This window comes from Poecilia reticulata, linkage group LG11, assembly GCF_000633615.1.
Source record: "Poecilia reticulata strain Guanapo linkage group LG11, Guppy_female_1.0+MT, whole genome shotgun sequence".
Lineage (NCBI taxonomy): Eukaryota > Metazoa > Chordata > Actinopteri > Cyprinodontiformes > Poeciliidae > Poecilia > Poecilia reticulata.
Window position 1 is genome coordinate 22,657,026 of NC_024341.1, and position 22,404 is coordinate 22,679,429.

At 35.7% G+C, this 22,404-nt stretch overlaps 1 protein-coding gene across 3 annotated transcripts in view; it reads left to right on the top strand.

The window, feature by feature from the left end:
- LOC103472826 (collagen alpha-1(XIV) chain-like) overlaps positions 1 to 22,404 on the top strand; it is a 111,136-nt gene that overhangs the window by 13,593 nt on the left and 75,139 nt on the right. For 2 of the 3 annotated variants that reach the window (XM_017307591.1, XM_017307590.1), the window contains exons 4-5: positions 5,231 to 5,374; positions 8,670 to 8,753. The exons of the other annotated variant lie outside the window; for it this stretch is intronic. In XM_017307591.1, coding sequence (XP_017163080.1) covers positions 5,231 to 5,374; positions 8,670 to 8,753 — 228 coding nt within the window. The remainder of the gene's footprint in view (positions 1 to 5,230; positions 5,375 to 8,669; positions 8,754 to 22,404) is intronic. 3 annotated transcript variants of the gene reach the window in all.

Sequence of the window (22,404 nt, forward strand, 5' to 3'; positions counted from 1 at the left end):
ATTACCCCAGACATACCTTTTGTTCTTCTAAATGGCTCAAGCTTTGCATCAACAGTGAAACGTTTCTGTAGGAGATATTTGGTTTGTCGCTGTGGGTATCTGGAGATTTCAGTAAAGCTTGAAGTTGTCAGGGTTCTTTTTCTTGGTCAAGACCCCCATGTTCTGTGGTGATGGAAAACCAAATTAACTACCTGCAATATTACTTCCAGCAGTTTCAAGATTTTGGTGGATATGATGCTCCAAGTCAGTTTAATTTCATCAGTTTGGTTCATGTGGTAGAAACTTCAAGTTCTGACCTGAATGCTGTAAAAAAAAAAAATTGTGCACTAGATCTGTGGCAGGAAATTAACTAACAAAATGTTCTGACAGAATTATGCCAAAACGTAATTAATAGCAACAAATTTCCTGTGGTTAAGGTACAACTTGCTAAATGATATTTAACCAATGTTTATGGGGTACTAGAGGCAGTCCTATGTGACCTGCTTTTTTAGGGTGCCTGTCATGCTTTGTGTTATTAGTTTTGCCTGCGGCAGAGTAAACCTGCAGCTTCTGGTATTGCTTGGCCCGTCTGCTTGATGACATCAATGGAGAAACTGTCAGATAAGGGGCAGTAAGCCCAGGCAGCTGTCCCCGGAGACCGCAGGGAAGAGTCGGTCAAATGGCAGGAGCGACACGGGCGTGTAAAATGATGGAGGCGGAGGGGGAGAAGAAGCTCAGAGCTGTAGAAACATTGAGTCAAAATGGAGATGAATGAAACAAAAAATGGAACATGTTTTATTTCTGTGTTGCCTACATGTTTAGCCTTTGAATATTCTTTCTGGTTGTTAAACTGAAGCCTTTCTTCAGTGTTTGTTTAAAACAAACCTCAACCACTGTGACTTTGCATGCATTTTTGTTTGTTTTTAATAGCCCTTGATTGTAAAGATGCATCACTCGGAATTTGGCAGACAATTTCCAATCTCTGTGTTTTGTAAAATATTCACCTGCCGGTATGTTYTGTGCAGTTGTTTTGTCTTCTGTGTTTTATACTCCTCTCCATGTTTACGTCGCCTTGCTTTCTGATTGGCTACACATCACATTCAACAGGCTGCCATGTCGTTTGTCCTGTGGGAACACAAYACATGTGGCGATATCCAACTCATTGAATGTTCCAAATAATAGTGGAGCAGTCCCAACATMCTTCCAAGTCGACCAGATCCCTTTTAAGACAACACACCACACACAGCAGGAGTATCTAATAGGATTATCTGTGGAGTYATCACAGTAATYAGTGTATCCTTAAGATTGTTCAAAAGGAAAAATCGGGAAGAGAATCAGYATAATTATCTTCCTTTGTGAACCAGGTGATGTTTAAGTTGGTTGCCTTTATTCCATAGCAAGCAGAGTCTCAAAGTTTCAAAGGATAAAAAAGAGCAACTTATTTCTATTCCCAGCCTTCCTCTCATCAACTGAAGACTCAGCACTTTCTTGCAGCCAGAAGAAATAACATGCATGATTATATTATTCCTATTAAATGGCTAATATTAAGTCTTAAAGTGTGCTTTTATTAGCTTTGCAATAATTGTCACGGCAAACAGTGAAGGGTCTGAATTACTGTGTATGATGTGYYATTTTGCAATGGAAGCAGGTTTGTGTATTTTAATGTCATATACTTATATTTTTACCTCCAGAATGTCAGGCTAAAGTTATTATCATTTTATTAAAATGTTCYAGTTTGAAGAAAACTTATTTTTAACCTTTTTAAAGTTTAAGCATATACCTTCTCTTCAAAAAATGCTGAAGCAAGTTGGTTTCTGCTGTCAGTCATTTTACTGGAGCAGCAGCTGGAAATTAGATTTATGGAAAAATTGGCTTTGATAGCTGTCAGTTCGAGAAGATCCATCGATCCCACCTGGAACATTTAGTCGTATGGCAACTGAATCAAGCGGGATAAATGACAAACCGAATTTAATCGCATGGAAAGCTGAGGAACAATAGGCACTTTTCTTTCATCACAAACTTAACTAATCAGCTTTGTTTCTCCTRAACTTTTCAGTTAATATGTTTTGCTACAGTCAGTTTGCTGACTTGCAACTTCCATACCAGCAATAGCAATCTTGCAGGCTTAGATGTATAATATTTTTCTTTYACTTGATCTGTATTTGCAGTTCTTATTGGTTACTTTGTGTATTGGGTATTGGTTTATGCATTTCTCTGTTTGTTCATATTACTATCTGTTGTACTGTCTGCTGCCAGTGTAACCTGTCATTCCCTTGGGTTAAAACCAAACTCTGCACTCCTTCGTTTTGTGATTCCACAGGGTTTCAAAATGTCAAAGAYCAGACCTCTCTCWMATATACTAACTGGAGAGAAATRTTTTTTCTTTACTAGGTGATGGTTTCAAATTATTTAGGAATGCAAAAGAGTATGAAGAGAGTGTGTAGATTGTGCATCATGGTTACTTGAGAAAYATCCCCAATCTAGAGTAGCATMTTTTAATCAAACAGACATAACTAGCCAACTAAGGCCTAGCAAACCTTACCAATTACTTATCACAAAGTAATTGGTAAAATTAATGTAACMATTTATGTTACAGATTAGTTTTAGGGTACAAGGAAATTCCTGTCTGAGTAACATGACAGGATTACACAATCTGTTGAAAACATGCACCGTAGTTTCTTTGGCTTTAATCTTGCCACTCTGAGTATGTAGACAAACAAAGACTGCAGACAGAGAGCTGATTAGGGGGGTGTTTGCAGTGTTATGCAAGTCGACCCTTCACTTGAACAAGTTCAAAGTTAAATTCACACATTCACACAGATTTTCTCATTYATTGGTTTGGCTCTTTCTGTTGCTTATACAGGTCTAGGGACAGAAAAAGGGCAGCTAACATTTCTGCAGACCCCACACATCCTGAACGTAAACTAACTTTTACTTTCAGGTAAAAGTAAAAGTACATGTATTTGCAAAAAGTAGCTGCCACAGAGGTAATTTCAAAGGTGTGTCTGTGATAATCATAATGAGCACTTTAGAGTCTGAGTAATCAGCTACTGTTGAACAAGACGAGCATATTTTGACCTAGAATATAGAATATAAATAAATGTACAGAGTGTTTTTCAGTTTTTTTAATCTCCTTTAAAATGTATCTGTCTGTTCACTGTACATAAACCTGGCGATTATATCTGATTCTGATTCTGATCCATCTCTTTCCTACTTACTAATTTAAACTTTTTTTTTAGAGATAAAAACAATGTGCTGTATTTTTATTTRCGTTACAAAAAATTTTAATGCAAGCATATATACATGATAGTGTATGCTGTCTAGAAGGATGTATTGTGTTCGCTGCTACACTTAGTTTATTAGATTAGAAGATTATTTTTTTTCCTTTAGGTCTTTATTTTAGAAAAGCAGGTGTTGAGAATGTCTGCTCTGRTTTTATATCTATATAATTACATGGAGATTACTGAGGTTCTGTGAACTGTGTGAATATACAGTCACATTGACAGCAACAGCACACAGCAATTTATTCTGAAACAGATCTTAATAGCATGGAAAGGCAGAATGTGTTTCATCTCAATAGTTTGTCTAAAATATTACAAGGTGTTGATACAAAAGCGCATGTTTTTGCAGCAGAAGCGTGTTGTTCATTTGATCCTGTCATTTTTTTTCTGTTGTGCAAGAACAATGAATGATGTAATTATAAACTTAGTTTGAGTGAAAGTTTTGTTTACCAAAATACCGAACATGGAGAATTTTCTCTTAGAAGAAAAGATTTAAATTACCTTTCAGTGTTGCCACCTTCATTTGCATGTAAATGTATTAATTTTCATCCTTTCATTTCAACTGCTACAAACAGGTTTGCCATGCAGGATGTGTCACATTCTCAGATGAGAGACAAATCTTGATTGTGAGTGCAGCCTGAACAGTTAAAGATGTTGAGAGGTCTTGATCTATTTTCAGTCTATGAAATTAATGTGTAGTTTCACAAAGAAGGAARAGAGATTAAAAAAACCGCCATCCACATAGTGGAGAATAAATACTAAGTCATATTCAATAAGTTTTATAATATGCATTCAGACGAGGCTCGTTTGTATGATTAGACCTAAAGGTTGAAAACAACAACCAGATATTAGACATGCTTTTCATTTCACCCATATTTATGGATTATATATGTTTTCTTTTTATGATCTGATGTAATATTCTAATTTAAATGTTGTTTTCATTACTGGAATTTAACAGAAATAAAAGCTTAAATACAGCTGTCTGTAACTTACTCTATAGAATTTATTTAATTTACTGATGAGGCTCCTGAAATAAATGGGCTGTAATATTCACATTTATTGAATGAATATGTACAACTTGCAAAAAACCTTTTTCTCTTTGTCACAAACTTCCATGTATTTTTTTTTTATCAATATAAAGTAATGTATAATTGTAAAGTCAAAGGAAAATGATGCATATTTTTTGAAGGTTTTACGAAAAAGAATCTAAAAGTTTGGCATACAGCTATGCAAAAATCCCCTTTCAATAAAATCAAAAGACCAACTGTTTTTGGAATCAGAAACAATTTTATTTTGCCAGTTTTATGCACACAAATTTAACTTTTAACTTTTTGGAAGGCATTTAAATTACGAATGTTTTAAAAAGGCAAAAAAAAAACAATCATTCATTCTCCAAGATGAACTGTGGATTCATAGCTCCTCCAGATCTACCATGAGCTTCTTGACTGTTTTTCTGACTTTTGTTCTTCTTCTCAGCCTGTCAGAAAGGAGGACCACATCCTGTCTGGCCTGCATTTTCCAATATTCTTACCATTTTTAGATAATGTGTTAGATGTTGATTTATAACTCATCCCTTTTTTGTCAACCTTATTCCTGACCTATCTTGTGTGTTACTTGGTCTTTCTGAGCTGATATTTAATAACAAACTTCAGACATCTGATTTGTTCTTTTTGTTTATGTATTCAAAACTGGTGACTTATGACTGAAGTGCAGTTGCAGGAGCAGGTTGCTCTGTTCTGTCATGTCGGTCAGTCATGCACATCAAACTTCTTTAACGTCCTGTGCTCCTTCCATGGACTAATTGTTGGAATCCCAATAAAGCGTTCTGAGATATGTGTTGCAATATCAACACATAAGTTGTAAAAATACTTTAGAACTAGGCTTTAAAGAAACCTTATATTAATCTGGGTTTTGGTAGTGGTCTTTGAAAATATTTTTCTTCTAATTGTGCATTTCTTCCCTTGAAACAGGTGGACAACAGAAGGTGCTTGAACTAGCAAAGCAGGAAACGAAGCTGGTCATTAAAGATTATGACCCCTCAAAAGATTACAACTTTAAGATCAGTGCTGTGAATGGTGGGAAGGAGAGCAAACCTCTTCAAGGAAAACATGAAGGTAGGAATCTTAAACGAACTGAGATACTTCAAAGGCTATGTTCACAAAGCAAGTCTTGATGATCAATTCAGATTATTTTGGCTGCTTTTCGTCATTCATATAACTTATTAAATGCAACCACAATCAGAGTCCTGTGTGAACAATTTAACCTTCAACCTCAAAGTGACTCGGATGCGCAGAAGAAGAATGCTTACTTTACACTGCACTACAGTTTATGATTGTAATAATGGATGCCACCATTTTTGGATGTAATTCAAAGCTATTCAGAGCCGACAGGATCATCACAAAATTATGACACTAGGGAAGCTAATAAAAAGAAAACGCAGGTAATAGAAATGGCCTTTTGTGGACCATTGACTGCAACTTGTGCATAGTTGGACCAGGATGGAGAAATTGGGATGTGATGTACCCCCACTTACAGGTTTTTCATCATTTCATTCTGCTAATTGTCAGCCATTGTTTATGTCTGGTTTTACAGCACCTCGCTCTTCAAGTGCAGAATTACGATGCACGGCTCACATCACTGACAGAAAAGTTGGATAAAATACAACACGTTCAGACTGCAGATGGTTTCAAGACAATCAGATATGTATCAGACTTAGTGCTACATATAGAAGTGGCACAATTTGGACATTTTTGGGAGGCAAATAAATTTGAATCTGGCCTTTCGGACTGCTGTGGAAAAGTCGGATACAGGTTTCATATGGGCAAAAAAAAAAAAATCTGATTTGGGTCACATTTGCCTGTCGAGTGAGCATAATTAAAAAGGTAAATAATACTTAAAACTCACCCGATAAAAGCTGACATAACCTGTTTTAAGTTTATGCAAATGTGAGGAAAATTGATCAAGTTAAAATGCGGCATAAAACAATCAACTGCACTTGCTGCGAGTTAGCTTAGCAGCAGGAGCCCTCCATCAGATGTGATTAGCAGAGTACCTGCTGTCTGATTAAGGTGTGGCTGTAAGAGCTGTAAGCCTAACAGTTTGAAACTGCAGGAGCTGAGACAGTGGGGGCACAGTGGGGGCTTGTCATCGAAAATATAGCTCAGTTTTTTCTTTGCTCAGGTCTTTGTATCTTTGCTCCTCTCAGGTGGATGTTAAACAGCCTTTGTTTCCCCACTTTAAGCTGCATCAGAAGTCCCCACAGTTCACTTTCTCTCCCTGGTGTTTAAAAGAATGTCAAGAACTATGTAAGAGTTTAACTTATGTGGTACTGTTCCTCTTGAGAGCAAATTGTCCTTCTATGTATGGATGGTATTTCATTGGGCAGTTTGAGGCACACACTGTCTGACCGTCTGTCCCTCACTCCTAATTTTCTGAGATTGGATCGCAGTGAGAACTGCTTCAGGACGGAAACCCAGACCTCCAGCTAGACCCTTCATCTGCATCGTAAGGGATTCCTCGGCCAGAAAGGAGATGCAGTAACTCAGGAGACTTCTGTATCTGCCTCAGGTTATCCTCCAAGTTCAATGTGGCAAAAATCCTGTTAAAATGAGGCATCCGTAATAAATAGATTTACAGAGAATAGTAAGAGATAAAATGAATTAGATATGCAGTTATATGAATATAGCTGTTTATTTTGTCAAAGTGGAAAAAACAAATGAAATAAATAACACATCAGTAATGTATTGTTGACATTGTTTCCATTAATAATTTTGCTTTAGTTTGAGTGGATAGTTGTATTAAAACAGACAAAATCTTGTTGGTTGCATCTCTATTTTGTCTGACTGCATGAATTCGTTTTGTTTCTTCCTTACTAATAAAAATCTATCTTCTCCATCCCTGGGAGTCCAACGGTGTCTATGAGTTGTTGACAGATCAACTTTGCAGAGTGAAACTTTATCATGTGTCATCTCTTTTGCTTAATACTTACCATCTTATTTGATCTTATTAATTGTATCTTCATTGTTTTGTTTTGGTATTAGTTATGACTTTATTTTTGTTCTTGTGTTTGTTAATCTCATTTTCCTCTCTTGCCTCATATTTTAGCCTATTTTTCTTTTATTTCTGTATTTTTTTATTTTAAAGGTTGATTGCTCTCAGTTTACTATACTTTTATGAACTTGGACATTTTTAATGTGTACCTGCTTGTTTTCCTTTTACAATCTTCACATTTTGTTTGGACATATGACTAGGAGCCAGTAGCATTTTTTTCCCACTCTCTGCATTGATTTACGTGCTTGAAGGAAGATTGAATCCTTTTCTTTGCTCCAGCTGTCAGCTGTTTTGTAGGGACCATGTTTTCTGTCAATCAGTCTGACACAGCTCATCGCTTAGGTCATTTAGCATCACTTATCTACCTGTAAACACATGACCATAGTTAGACTTGTGTAGGTTCTAGAAATGTTCATTAGAGTGATTCTATGGTGACTGATGGTGCTGGGAGGGATGTTTTCTTTAATACCCTCTTATCTGCTTTGCTTGAAAAGTCTGTACATTTTAATTCCAATGCCAATTAGTTATTTGAAGTGTTTTACAAAGCTACAATTTTGGCAAATGTATTGATTTAACTTTTTTTTATGATTTATTTTTGGTACAAAGTGAAGTAAGCTCCTTCAGGAATATTTGTTTCCTATTTTTGCCAATTTATGGTTGCAGAAGCACAACAACAGCATGCCTGAGTTTACTGTGGCATGCTGGTTTGGGGAAATGCACAGAAATAGGCCAAGTGTTTCCTTTGTTTCAGACACTGACATTCACAGACTTGCTAGTATTTACTTGCTGTTCTCGAAAATACAAATCAGGACATATTGAGCTTATGTGTCTGCTGCATGCATAAATGTGCAGGTGCAAAGGGCTGTGTTCTAAAAGCTTTAATTTTTGCACATAATCTTTACTCTCGTTGGGAGATTAGAGAGCTTTGCATTTTTTGACTTACCTGTGTAAAATGTCATGAATTTGGATTCTGTGTGCTAAACCAAGTAAATGAATAAATTATCTGTAGATATAAAAATCTGAAAAGTGTGGCACACATTTGTATTCAGCTCTCCTTCCTCTTATTGCTCCAACGGAATCCAGTGTATCCAATGCAATCAGAAGACATGTATGTAAAAAAAAAAAAAACATAAAATAAATGCATGCCATGTCTATTAGACAATTTCAAATATGTCACATTTTCATGTGTTGTGATAATTTCAGAATAACATTGAATTTTTTGTTTTAAAGTAATACTTTAATTTAGTCCAGCCAAGGACTGAACATCACCTTTTCATCTTGTACCCCATTTTAKTTGATCTTTTTTCTGTTCGTTAACATGGATTAAWTTTTTTTTTCATTGTTTGTTCTTCCTTCCAGCTCAGCAATCAGGCTCCGAAACGGCTCAGACCCAGGGGACTAAAAAGAGTGATGTCACACGAGAAAACAACGAGATCTCGGAAGGTAAGATGCTCAGCGGGGAGCGGAAGGCAGACTGAGTGAAGTGACACTCTGGGATGGAAAAAGATTGACGCATCCGTCTGCTTTAAGCTTCCAATTGTCTGGATTTCTGAATTCTGATTTAAAATGAGAAAAGTGGAAGTTTTATTCCCCTGAAATACAGTCTACAGGTGTGAAAGTTAAAATGTGTTCTGTTACCAGAAGTACAGCAGAGAGATTTCTTTTTTGTATTTCCTGAAGTGTCCCTCTTTTAGAAATAACCTCTGAGAAATGATTCGTACRTTTTCTGAAGATGAAACTTTGCCAGAAGACAGAGTAGATTCAATAAAAATAGGGAAGTAAAAGCAGAAAGGCTTCCTGATTTTAGACTTTTTGTCATTTAATAATGAGTTTTCATTACCATTCTCACACATTTAAACACAAACACTGTGAAATTCAATGGCTCTGCTTGTGCACAGTCAATGCAGAGAAAATTGAACCCAACGAAATAACTCTAAAAAAGGAAGCTATTAGAAACTAAATTAAGTGTAGAGAATAAACAAGCCATTTATGGTTTTGAGAGCGAGACTGAGAAGTGCCTGCAAAGGCGAACAGCCAGGCACCGCAGGGAGCAGTAAGAAGGAAAACGGCAAAATGAGGTAAGACATGTTTGTTTTCTAACTGCAGTAGAAGAGTCCTGAACTATTTACTGAAGTTTTTCAAAATGATTTCATTGTTTAGTCTCCTGACATTCATCTGTACCCCTGGTATTTTAAAATATTTTAAAATATTTTAAAATACTTTTGTCACTTATTGCAGTAGCTTTATCTAAATAGAAAAGGATTTAATTTCATATATATAATAATTTTCATTATTTCATTTCATTCAAACTCCTCTGGAAAAGAATCTTATAAATGTAAATGATTTGAACCTTTTTTGTGGTTTATTATGTGAAGACTCAACTCTTCAGCTCACTGCCTGTTTTACTTTGAACCAACTAAATAAATGTACTCACACTTAAGGTCAAATTGTTATAAAAGATAATTGTGTGACATTATGTTTCTGCAATAAAAACATTTAAAAATAATTTTTACACATCCTTATCAGCTAAAGCAATTACTGTAAACATTGCTATATTCATTTTTATATTTGAGACAATTTCCAAATAGATATTACCAATTATAACAAAGCAGTTGCAGAGGTTTTGTCTCTTGATTTGATTAGATATAGATAATCATTTTTTTGTCTCTTTCTTTGTTTAGTTGCTTATCATTGGGATGATTTTTATTTTTGTCATTTGTGTAAATCTGATTTATGTTTCTAACTTTGTACATAATTATATTTTCACTCATATTCAATAAAAATGTGTACAAAACTATCCAGCRGAATAGTTGCCTCACATTGTATTGTTGAGCTAAAACAGGTGTTCCTTTGCAGCATTTGGAAACGCTTTGTGTGTGTTTTGTGTGTGTGTTTTGCAACGGAGGAGCGGTGTTGTTGAATGTGCAGATTGAAACTTTTGGCAAACGTTTGACCACAGTTTCAAACCTAAATTRCAGCTTCTGCTTCAAAAAGCGTCAGGATGAGATGATTCCTGTTTGTTTGTCTGCATCTAAATCTGGTTACTGTTGCATCCTTATCAGTGTCAACATTTAGCTGCTTTCATGTTGCCACAGTTTGGATCCCCTCTTGGTAAAGCTATACTTCAGAATGAAAGAAATGCTTTTCTTTGCCAGATTGTGGAAACTTAACAAGCCCATCAGAACTTTGCTCTGCTTTTGCTTTAAATTACACACTATAGTTGACTCTGATGTGCAGAGTTATTTAATCCTGTCTGAGGTTTTAGACAAATATACATTTAGTGACATGGAATGTGAACGAACCAGTGTTCGAGTCAAACAGGAAAAGACTTGCGATAAGATTAGCTAAGTCCTTCTAATTTTTATTGAGGTGTCCAACCAAATGTATAAACTTGTATTTATTTTCTGATGGATTCTCCAAATTCAAACAGTTACCAAAGTACTGAAGGCTTTGCGAGTTTSAGTTTCTATTGTTAAAGTAGATTGTCATTGCTTTGTATATATTTATCCTTACTGAAGTAAAAATAATCATAATTCTGTGGATTTTTATGATTTTTYTTKGGGGGGAAGACAAGTCAGCCCGGTGAAGTTTTATTTTTCTGGTTTCTGTTGATCATCCTTTGTTCATTTTGTACATGTTGAATAAAATAATATTTCACTCAGGACTCTTTGAAGCGACAAAAACTAACAGAGGTCAGTTGGTTCTGTTCATCATTTCATTGATGTTTAACATTTTAATATGCAAATATAACATAACAGGTGCCAAACCCCATCCTAAACATAGGATAGATGTTTCCTAAAACATCTATCCTATGTTTAGGATGGTAACTGCGTTCGTTCTTGTTACGCTGAGCCAAAGCAGCATGATGGCAAACAGAAACAGAGCTGAAGTGCAGTGAGTCCAGTGGAGCCTCATCCAAAAGGCTCACATAATTACAGTTTGGACTTACCATAAATGTTCTTTTTCTGTCTCATTACGACTGCTTGGGTTCTACAAGATTACAAATCTGTGGCAGTTCTTTTTCCGTTTCTTTTTTCTCTGTCACTTTTGAAGCACACTGGACCAGTTTTTTTCCCCCAATAAAGCCACTTTACCCAAATATAAACTGTAAGGAGGATTAGAGATGAGAATTTAAGCTCAATGTGGTTTATTGCTTTGTTTGAAGTCTGTTGTTTGTATGTTCCAGATGTTGTATATGCAGGTGAGAGACGAAGTGAAACGGTTATTGGCAGTAAGCGCTCAGTCAGTTGTGCTTCTAGAAAAATGGAGGCGCAAACCCAGAAATGTTGAATCACCTTATAAAGTCACAACAAAAAAAGTAGTAGTACTAAGTATGTCCTCCAGCTATTTATAATTTGAAAACCATCTTTCTATGACAGCAACATGAAATAATTACCACAGATGGGGCATAATTAGCCACAATTTGGCTAATGAAAGACTTACATTCATTCCAGGCTCAAATAATTGTTGTTGACTCATAGTTTAAGTTTTTGTTTGCTTTTGCYTGCTTGTGGTTTTGGCAGCTACATGGTTGGTTGGTTAAATGTTGGTTTTCTATTTTTAAAACATTTGCAAATATCTCCTTGTTTCCCATATTGCCATAATTGGGTATTGCAGAGGGAAGAGATACACTTTGGAATAAGGCTGTAACTTAAAAAAAATATGGAAAATGTAAAGTGTTGTAATCATGATGCACTGGATGTTCCCAAATGAGCAAAAATGATTATGCTTTAAGTCTGTCTGAAACCGCAGGTGCATTTATCTGCTTTCTCCTTTCCTTTTGGCTCTGCTTCCTCTACAGCCTACAGGGCCTAAGTGTCTTTGTAAGTGATCTTCTCTGAGTCCAGAGCAGAAGCTCTTTCTGAAGTGGGAAATAAAGGTGTGAACTCTCACTAGGAGGAACATATTTGAAGTGTTGTGGCCAAAGATGTCACGGTGTGCTGTGCTGGGTGACCCCTGCCTCGGCTCAGGTGATGGGAGTCTTCATGGCCAGTGTGACAAAAAACCCAAAACAGTCGGGGGGGGGGGGGAAATGAGGAGGAGGAGGAAAGACATTTTGCTTTACTGCTAAAAGAATTACTGTAAAAGAATTACTACTATTCTCATTAAAAACTGAGATGATTTCTTTTTAAACTAAATGTTCTATAAAATAGCTTTTAGGTGATTCTGAATGCATGGCTTTACTAATGTCTCTAGTGTAAGCAGTATAATTTAAGGCTACATAAATATTTGATGAATAAATAAGAAAATATATTGAGAATTATAGAACTTAACTCTATTCATGTTTTTGAGGCATTTATTGCACCAATGGTGCCTGCTGTGATCATGTTTGCAAGTGTAATCTGGAGTCATATATGCAAATAAATTTGGCCTGTAATATTTTTCACAGCTTATTTAAACCTAAGATTTACACTAAGACTCTGAGGGTTCCCTGTGGTGCAGATGAAATGCAACGAGGTCTATTTTTACCCAGAAAAGCACATGTAAGGTTAGGATTACTGATTAGTGTAAACAGAGTTTAGAGCTATACAATATGTTAAAATGCTGTTTTGTTTGTGATAGAAAGCTATTTCAGCCTACAGTACATGTTTCTATAACTGTAGTGCCTTAGTGTTTGGTTACATTTGCTAAAATTCAGAGACTTTGGGATTCTCAGTTTTGTCCCAAAAAAAGTAACTTTTTTTATGAGAATTTTTGTTTTACTAATTTATAATTATTAAAACTTAATCTTAACACTTTATGGCGTGTTTAAAATGTCTCTTGTTTACATTCCCATGTTATTGTTTGTTGCTTATCTTCAGTTTAAATATAAGTGATAATGAAAGGTTAACACTTTGAAAAATGGGTTCTTGGATTAAAGGGAGAATTTTTTTGTAGTTTTGTACAGATTACTATCAAAACCTATTTACAGTTTTGTTCAGATTTAATTCTGTGATTGAACTGTATATTTTGAGTTCATGTTTATAGTTATCAAATGCTAATTTATTACTGGAATGAGCTCAATAGTCTCGTCACTTCACTTGTTATAACTTGATAGTCTGGGTGTCAGTTTTCAATCACTTTAAGCTTTTTAAAAGTCGGTCCTTTGTCAAATTATTGTTGGTTAGATGCTTTCTAAATTACTTTTTATAATACTTAATTAAAATAGTCCTCAATATGAAGGTTGTTTGTTATATCCACTGATATGGCTGCAAAAACAGATCATCTAGGCCAGATTTTGTTGCAAAGGCTTGAAAAAAATGACTGATGTTTGTCTAAATAGGCTATCCTATTGATGATGTGTAAACAGTATTTTGAAGGTTTTAAGGGTTGAAGTTAACCAAGTCTAACTTTCAACATCATTGTTTATGCAAAACTTTGAAAAACCCAGAGGTCTTACATGTAATATTTTCAGACTAAATAGGAACAGTGAGACGCTGGCCATTAATTAAAATGAGTTTACAGTGTTTGTCAAACTGGAAACCTGTTAATGAAAATGTGACTTTATTAACCTTTAAACTGTCATTGTGTTTGCATTGGTAGGTTGTTACCATAGAAACCTCATGGTAGCTACCTGCCCTTATGTTAAGGGTGATGCAGTGTAAAAATTAATTTAACTTATTACATTTTAACATTTTTGCACTAAACATGAGACCCTAACATGGTTGTAACTTGTAAGTAAAATACTAACTGCTCCTAACCTTTTAACAGGACATATCTTCCTAACTATCTCTTTGCTTATAGCTGAAGAACTTTTCATTCTTGGGACAGATTTGGTGATGTATGATGGAAAACTAGGCCTGAACAAATGAAAACTAAACTGACAAAAAGAAATCCTAATCCTCCAAGTACAGCAATGCCAAAAATTATGAATCAGCCACCAGTTCAAAGAACAACTGTGGATTAGGCTTGTCTGAATGCATTTTGTTTTGCCTTGTACTGATTTCTTTAATTCATCCTCTTAACAGTTTGATCCTGAATAGCCATTTCTAGTCTGTGAACATGTACTCATTTTGTTGAAGCAACCACATGCATATGTGTCCAGGTTTAATGTGCACACTTGTGTGTGTGAGAGAGTCATGTTGAGTCAGTCTGATGTAACTGGCTTCAGGCTAAAGGGGACAGATGGGGGGACTAAGGAGCCAACCATTGATAGAAAGCTTTGTTTTTCATGACTGCTGCCCACGTGCAGCTTCTGCATTTCCCATCCTGAGCTTCTCCATGAAAGCAGGATGTGTCGCCATTATTCCCTCTAGGAATTACATTTATAAGCTAATTTCTTAGTCTTTCCATCACATTTTCTTCATTCTCTGCCACTGTTTGTGCTCAATGTCTCGGCCACTATCCTTTTATCTGCCATGTTTGTTACTAAAATTTGAATGATGCACAAATATTCAGCATGGTATAAAGAACATATCACTTGTTTTCTAGGCATTCAGACCAGAAGTCTGAATGGCTAACATTTTATTTTAGTGATTTTGGGAACTTTAAGCAAATTGAAAGCTGTGAAATTTAGACTAATTTACATCTAATCATCACTTTAATATTTCATCCACGCCTTAAAGTAAAGCAAATTAAAATAACAGATCAAATTTTCAGGTGTTGAATATCTTTCTTCTAAAATATGATGTAACTTCTCACTTTCTCCTGGAACGCATTTGAATTTATTAGTTTTTTTTGTATCACCTTCTCTTTTCTTTCTCCAGTTTTGCCTTCATTTTTAGCATAATTTTGTGGTTTTTTTCAGTAGCTTTCTCTCCTTTGTTCTTAAAAAAATCACTTTTTTTTTTCTTTCAGAATTTCTAAGCCAAAAGCTGACAGTCTGCCCCTTGCCCACACTTGCTGAATACCACAGCTTTAGCTGTGCAGGCCTGTTCTTGGTCTGCTGCCTTGCTACTGATGAGACCTTTAATGGCTGCCTGCTTGAGAGGCTGTCATTCTGAAGCTTTGGCTGCCTGTTTGTCTCCTAGTGACAGATTTTCTTCACACTCATGTCTGCAGGTCATCTAGATGCTCACAGGACACGTATGGCTTGCGATACTTCATTGCTTTACGGCTACTGTTTATCTGAGAATCACAGTTTAGGCTGCAGTCGCTGGAGGTGGCAGATGGTAGTTGTAATTAACTGCACAGCAGCTATGCTGGAGCCTACGGTAGAGTAATGAAACATTTCATTATTTGCGGATCATAGTTATAAAATATCACTCTAATCATTCTGAATAGGAATGTTAGTGACAAATATTTTTTATGCAAAATCAAAGTCTCAGTCATCATCATTAAAAGTGTAAAAAATGTTTGTTCAGCTTTCATCAGACTTCAAACAATATGCAAACAGGGACTGTAAAACAGAGTGAAACACAACATATGTGAGCTAGAGGACATTAAAGTATTCGTTACCCCAGATGTCATGACTTTTGGGGGGAAATTAGCTCCATAATTGCTTAGGTAAGGTGTTTTTCTTCTCGTCTCCCAGGCTCTGAACTCTGAAGGATTTTGTTAAAGTGTTGCCAAACCCCCTATAGAGTTTTATTATCGATAGTGTTTGTTTATTGATCCCTTTTGTAGGTATTAAATCAGATTAAACACTCGGTTGCCATATGCTGGCTTCGGGCAAACCCTCAGGATGGAAACATTCCTAAAAGCAGTAAACACATTAGTCCCGGTTTTCTGCTATTTTTTTGTTAAGCTTTTAATACTTTCATTTGTATGTTGAATCAGGTTGACAGTTGGTTAATTTTCTGACCGTCACATTACCTGTGGTAATTGGCAATACAGGGACTTCATTGTGTCAATAAGTGACTTGAGTTGACAAAAATCACGTGAGGTTCTCTAAGGTTCCTTCTTGGGTCCCTCCTATTTTTGGTCCCACCAGCTCTGATAGCAACAGATTGCAAAATAAGTTATCATAATTATGCAGATGATACACAGCTGATCATTTCAGTGTCATCAGGTGACTATGAACACATTCAATTGTTTATTAGATGTATGGAGATCGTCTCATGACTCCTTGCTTGGTGTGTCAGGACCTACACTGGGTCCCAACACATATGTTTAAATCACAATCAATTTAAACACAATACTGTATGTTGGTTTAAAATGTTTCTTCAGGATTTTGACAGTATTATGTCAGAAAATCCCATTTTAAATTCTGCTCAGCTATTTGACGTGATCATCTTTGTTCCTCGCCAGACTGAACTCTTTTTGAGATTCTAAGAACTTGGATATATAGTTTTTTCTTCTCAGTCAAACGATTTGTGTCCAAATCTCTTGCCGTGATTGATGTCGAGTGGGAGCTTACATTAGAGCACTATAACTCATCTAATCTGTCTTTGCTCGCATTTCACTGCAGGCCAGTGCATACACCTGACTGCTGATCTGTCTGGTATCTCCTTCTGGTTGGACTTTGATGCATATTGTGAAATTACTTGCTGGATGATCTAAACTTAATAATCTGTTTTCTGTCTTTACAATGACTCATGCATACATTCATTAGGAATATAAGGAATATAAGAGAAAAACTAATATATATATTACTATATATTTTTATTTATTTATTTATTTTTTAAATCAAATATGTTGCTGTAAATCTATAGCAGTCACTGACATTATTGAACCTGTTTTTGAGCTCTCAACAGATTTATCTGTAAAAATGAGCCACAACACAATTTACGGAAATCTTAATAATAAAACTAGGTGGTTTTCTTCAGTCTAAATGTAAAATGAACAGAAACTTTTGAAAAACGGGCTCCGTGTGTTACGTATGTTATAAACATCTAGGTTGTTTCTGTTTCAGAAGCACTCTGGTGTATTAATCATAAAGTGGATTCAGCTACCGGAGGAAGCGACTTTATCTGATAGACAGCAGGTCTTCGTTTATATATCTATGCCTTTGTTATATCATGTTTTACAGGATGAAGTCCGCAAGGGTAATGGGCAATAACAGATCCCATCATCATAAACAGTTGATGACACAGTGCTGTTTTGTGAAAGCAGATTGCTATCTGAAAGATGTTATGAGGTACCTTTTGGCATCACTTCAGTGATGTTCTGGCTTTGTCGGTGGAACATTTGTTGCCTCATGAATGGTGTTCATATACAGTTTAGAAGGTGTTAGTAGAAGTGATAAAATGTGATTGTTTTGATAATACTGGACCTCTTACCCAGCAGCAGTTTAGAAGATAGACCTATATCTCCTCTTTTTATCTGCCTGTAGTAGTCAGAAAAGGAGTTTGACATGCTTTACTGAGCTTTTTTTGCATTTGCAGACATACATTTTCCAGAAATGCATGTGTGCCTGTAACATCTTCAGCTCCTCCATGCTTATATTTCCACTTTTTTTTTTCTTTTTTTCAAAAACAAGGTTTCTGGTTGTATTTTTTATTTTTTTTTTTGCTGCATGGTACAGGTCTATGACCACACAAAGACTTTACAGATTGGTATATATTGAAAAAACAAAAAGCTGTTCCTCAGGCTTCAGGTTTGAGTAAAACTGGAATCACAAATCAGCTCTTTAACAACAGGTTTCACATTTTCTGTAAGGGGTTTTACTTTGGTATCATATCCTCCTGATTGCTGCAGCAAGCTCCAACACACACCTGTCATGGCACACACTCCCTGATCATTTTTAATAGACATGTAGATAAACACGGCCTCTCAGATTTGCTGCCATGGCAACATGTGTTGTCTTAGGGGCCTTGGGTTTCCCTTTTTCCTATGGGTTGTCTTTGAGCTTTATGACTTGACTGATACATTGCTCTGAAATGATACAGAAACACACAACTGGTATTTGTTCTTCAGTGTGTAGTGTATGCTTGTTAAATGCCTTGATGCTGAACTTTACCTTCCCCTTCTTTAACCGCAGGCATGTGTGGACTTGTGATAAATACATAAAAATGTGTTGAGGTCTTTAAAGAAAAGGAATCCAAACTGTTCAGGCACATTGTTGAGTGATCCACCTGAGTAATCACTGACTTTATATTTGCTTGAATTGCCCTTAAGGCTATTTGTGTTTCAGATACATCAGTTTTTTCTTATTTTAGTCACCTGGGTGACTAAAACAAAGTGGGAGGTGGGGCATGTTGTCATGTCACTGAAGCTACAGTATGTAAGGTCCACATGCTTATTAGAAGAAAAATAAAGATGAGCTCTAGAGAAAATTTGTTTCTCTCAAACTAGGAATCACAGTGTTGTCACAATACTAAAGATCATAATATCGTCTCAATGGTTGGAAAATTTGACCAAAGTTTGCGTAGATAAATGTGTTCATGGCTGTACTTTTAGGAACATGCATCTCCGTAAGTAGGTGAAAATTACCCCAATTGGATGCATGTTTGTATTTATATCCATAAGTATAGAATTTCTAACTTCTTAAAATGTGTTCTTCACATTTCTGCAGACAAGCCTGTGCAGAACGAGGCTTGTTAGCTGCTTATTTTTACAAGCTGTAAAACTAAAATACACACAACCAACTTTTGAAGAGTTCACTTGGTGAGGGAAAAAGGGCGGGGTCCCCCGGCCTCTGACCAAGGCCTTTGAATCAGATTGCCAGCAGCGTGATTCATGTATTGGTATAAATCAGTTCTCAGTATGTCGGCAAAGCCTACATTTTAGAAAGTAACGAAGCAGTCTTTCGTGGAATGTGCTTCTAATAGTTTGTAAATCAGCGTTGCTATGGTGACATGTGACAAGGTGCAAGAGCACCTGATAGCAGATGGAGAATGTATGTGTAATTTTCAGGCGTAAGGCAGCAACTAATGGTACGTTTAACTGTCTGCTGCTCTAATAATTACCTGATTAGTTGACTAATCAGCATTGATATAAAAAAAATCTCTTCTGTGAGATCATAAAGTGAAATAGAAATTTAGAAATGGTTAAGTTATATTTTACATTTTTTTATTTTTATTTTTTTTTTACATTTTACTTTTACTTTATTATGGCACAGTGTATTTCCTGCCTTATTGTTTAAAAACTATAAAAGAATATAAAGTAGTTTTTAATTTTTGAAGGGACAAAATAGAAATAACACATTTTAATCATTTTACAAGACTGAGTGAGTTATTTGTAATTAAATTGTAATATAAATTATTTTAAAGATTTGTCAGCAACATCCATATGACCCAGATTAAATTATAAAAGACCCGCATTCAAGCTTGTAAAATTGTTATATTTTTTTCTATTCTTATTGAAAATAATGTGCCAACAGTAAATCTGTTATGGAGGTTGAGTTTAAGACATTTCAATTACCGAGCACATAAACTCAGTCTTGGTACATGACCACTTTTTAGGCTTGACACGACCTTTTTATTGAGATCTAATTCCTGGACCATTTGTTCAGGCCTCCAGTAATTAGACTGCACCCAGAAAGGATGGGCTGCAGAGAAATCACAGCAAGTGTCAAATGTTCCACACATCATGGGGGTATTTGTATCTGTGTGTGTGTGTAGCTGTGTGTGTAGATGGATTACACAAAGGGCCAGATTAAACATAGTTGATGTAAATCAGCCCATTTCTTCAACCCATTCTACAAATATCTAGATGTTAGATCTAGTATGAGTTTTTGCCTGTGTCTAACAAGATCATGCAAGTCACAACTTCTATTGGAGAACATTTACAGAGATTTTCATTTCAGGTTGAGGACGTTTTCATGAATAAATGAAAAGCTTAAACACTTAGTCATGTTTATATTCCCACACTGTGTGGAATGGGAAGGAAAAAAACATCAATGTCTTGTAAAGTTGTCAAAAACTGAATTGAGTCTGGTGGCAATGGGCAACTGATCAAGAACAATCTTTAATCTGGTATTTTGATAATTTACGTTTGGTTAAACTAATAAAAATGTCCAACTTTTTGATGTTGAGAGGTTGTTTTGCCATCAACCTTAACTTTTAGCTCCCTAAACAAATTCTCTATCAAATTCAAGTCAGATTCTTTAACATTAGTGAAAAATTCTTTAACTGTCTTTACTATGTAACAAAGTTGAGTTTGTTAAAAAAAAAAAAATCACTAAATATTGAAAGATCCAAAACATTTTTTTGTTCACTTATAATATGTGTAGGAAGTTAAGCATGGTATAAACAAAATGTTTGTGTTTAGTATGTAGTTTGGCTTAATGCTAACTCTTTTATAACTGACTGTTCAGTGCCATCAATGACATACTCATAAAACTGATTGGAGGTATGCTTTCCTAATAATTTTGTAAAATGAAAAATCTTTCATTTAGATAAAATATCCCAAGCGATGCACTTAATATACATTTTTATATGGATTTATTTGGACATGCAAATTACACTAACTTGACTTTTTGGTGGAAATGTGAAAAAAAAAAGAAACAGGCCAAATGTTTAACAAAGATAAGCTGTCCACGTAATTAGGCCACATGGGTAATGCAGTAATGAATGCACAGGCATAGATGAGCCTGGAATTGACTGGAAACAAGGCAGAGCTACTGGAACACTTTCAACATGCGCGGTCCATCAACGGGAAACACATTAGGAAGACGGACACGGCAGGATCTGCCAGCTGCAGGAATGTCTATCTGCTACACTACAAATAAAGATGAGTGATGAACCAATAAATCATCTGTGTAGGGCACTTGGAAGGCCAGGGAAGGAGAGGAAGTTGATTTAGTGAAACAGAAACAGGAGCGAGGCAGTATGTAGCTGGGATGAGGGTAGAGAGGTGCAATAATGCTGGCAAAGCAGTGAAGTTCCTGAGCAGCTGAAGCTCCATCATCTTCTATTTGACACAGTGACAACCTCATTTAGATTTGAAAGAGAAATGAGGGCAGTCAGATGGTAGAAAGAGGGAGACAGAGCAGCAAATGTTTTCAGTATGATACCAACCAACTGCCCAGTGCTCGGTGCACATTTTGACATCTGGTATTACAACAGAAGGACAACAGTTTAATAKGGTGCTTTTCCTCGTAATATYCAACGATTGTAGACTCTAGAGAACTTAACCAACATCAAAGAGACTTCAATGAGAGAAAAGCAGCAAACTCGCATGTAACGACAGAAACAAAGGGAAAAGAAGATCTGCAAACACAACCGTAAAAAACAAAATTTGAGCATTTCTGTGCCTGAGCTTTGTTAATGAGTGCATATCATTACAAGCAGAAAATCTGTACAGATGGAAAGATGATGCATGTTACATATTTTATTGAGACTGCTTGGAATGTGAGCTAGTTACCAAGGGCTTGTGTTGACTGCAACAATCTGCACTTTATTTTTGTATGTCATTTTTTAAAATAGCTTATTTATAAGCTGTTTCATATACTGAGACACTTAGATGCCCTTGTCAGACATTTCTGTTTTATCTTTTTCTTTTTGTCATGCCTTGAAGTGTAGGACTTTCTGTACTTTTGCCATTATGGGAAAATACTTTGTGTTTCTGTTTATTGGTGTAGCAAGTTTTTACTTTCTCCTTGTTTGTTTGGTTCAGGCTTTGTTTCTGYGTGCCGAATATTCCTCCAGAGAGCTTTTCCCTAAAGGTTTCTTAGCACAGAATGAGTTTGTTATGTTTGCAGATTTCTCTCATGCTTGTAGAYCTTTCTTCTTTTTCTTTTCATTCAGATTTTCCCCTGAACATCAGATTTCCTTACATCTGAAGCTCATATTAACTCTTTTATCGTTCCAGTGTTTGTATACCTTTTCTTCTTTTTTGTTTTTCTCCAATTTTACTTTGCCCAAATTTCACTTCTTAATCTTTTATAAAGCATTTCTTAATCACAATTTTTTCTGCTTCTGCTTTACTTTTTCTTTACTCTGTTGTGGATTCATATTCTGCTTTGCTTTTTCCATCAAATATCCATTTGTGTTTCTGTTTACTGGTGTGTCAAGTTTTTACTTTCTCCTTGTTTGTATAATTTTTTGTAGCACTCAGAATGAACCATATCTGTTGTTGATTTGCACTGTGATCCAACACTCTGGATCTAAGTTACCATGTCACAAAAAAAAAACATGTTTCCTTATTTTATGTGTGCATTGAATACGCCACCATTTGCATCTCTCTTTTCCTCATTAACAAGATATTTTACATKTAAGTATTTCCCATAGAGATGCAAAGAGTAATGTCTCTCTGCTGCCAAGAATAACCCCAAAAACATGGAGCATGTCTT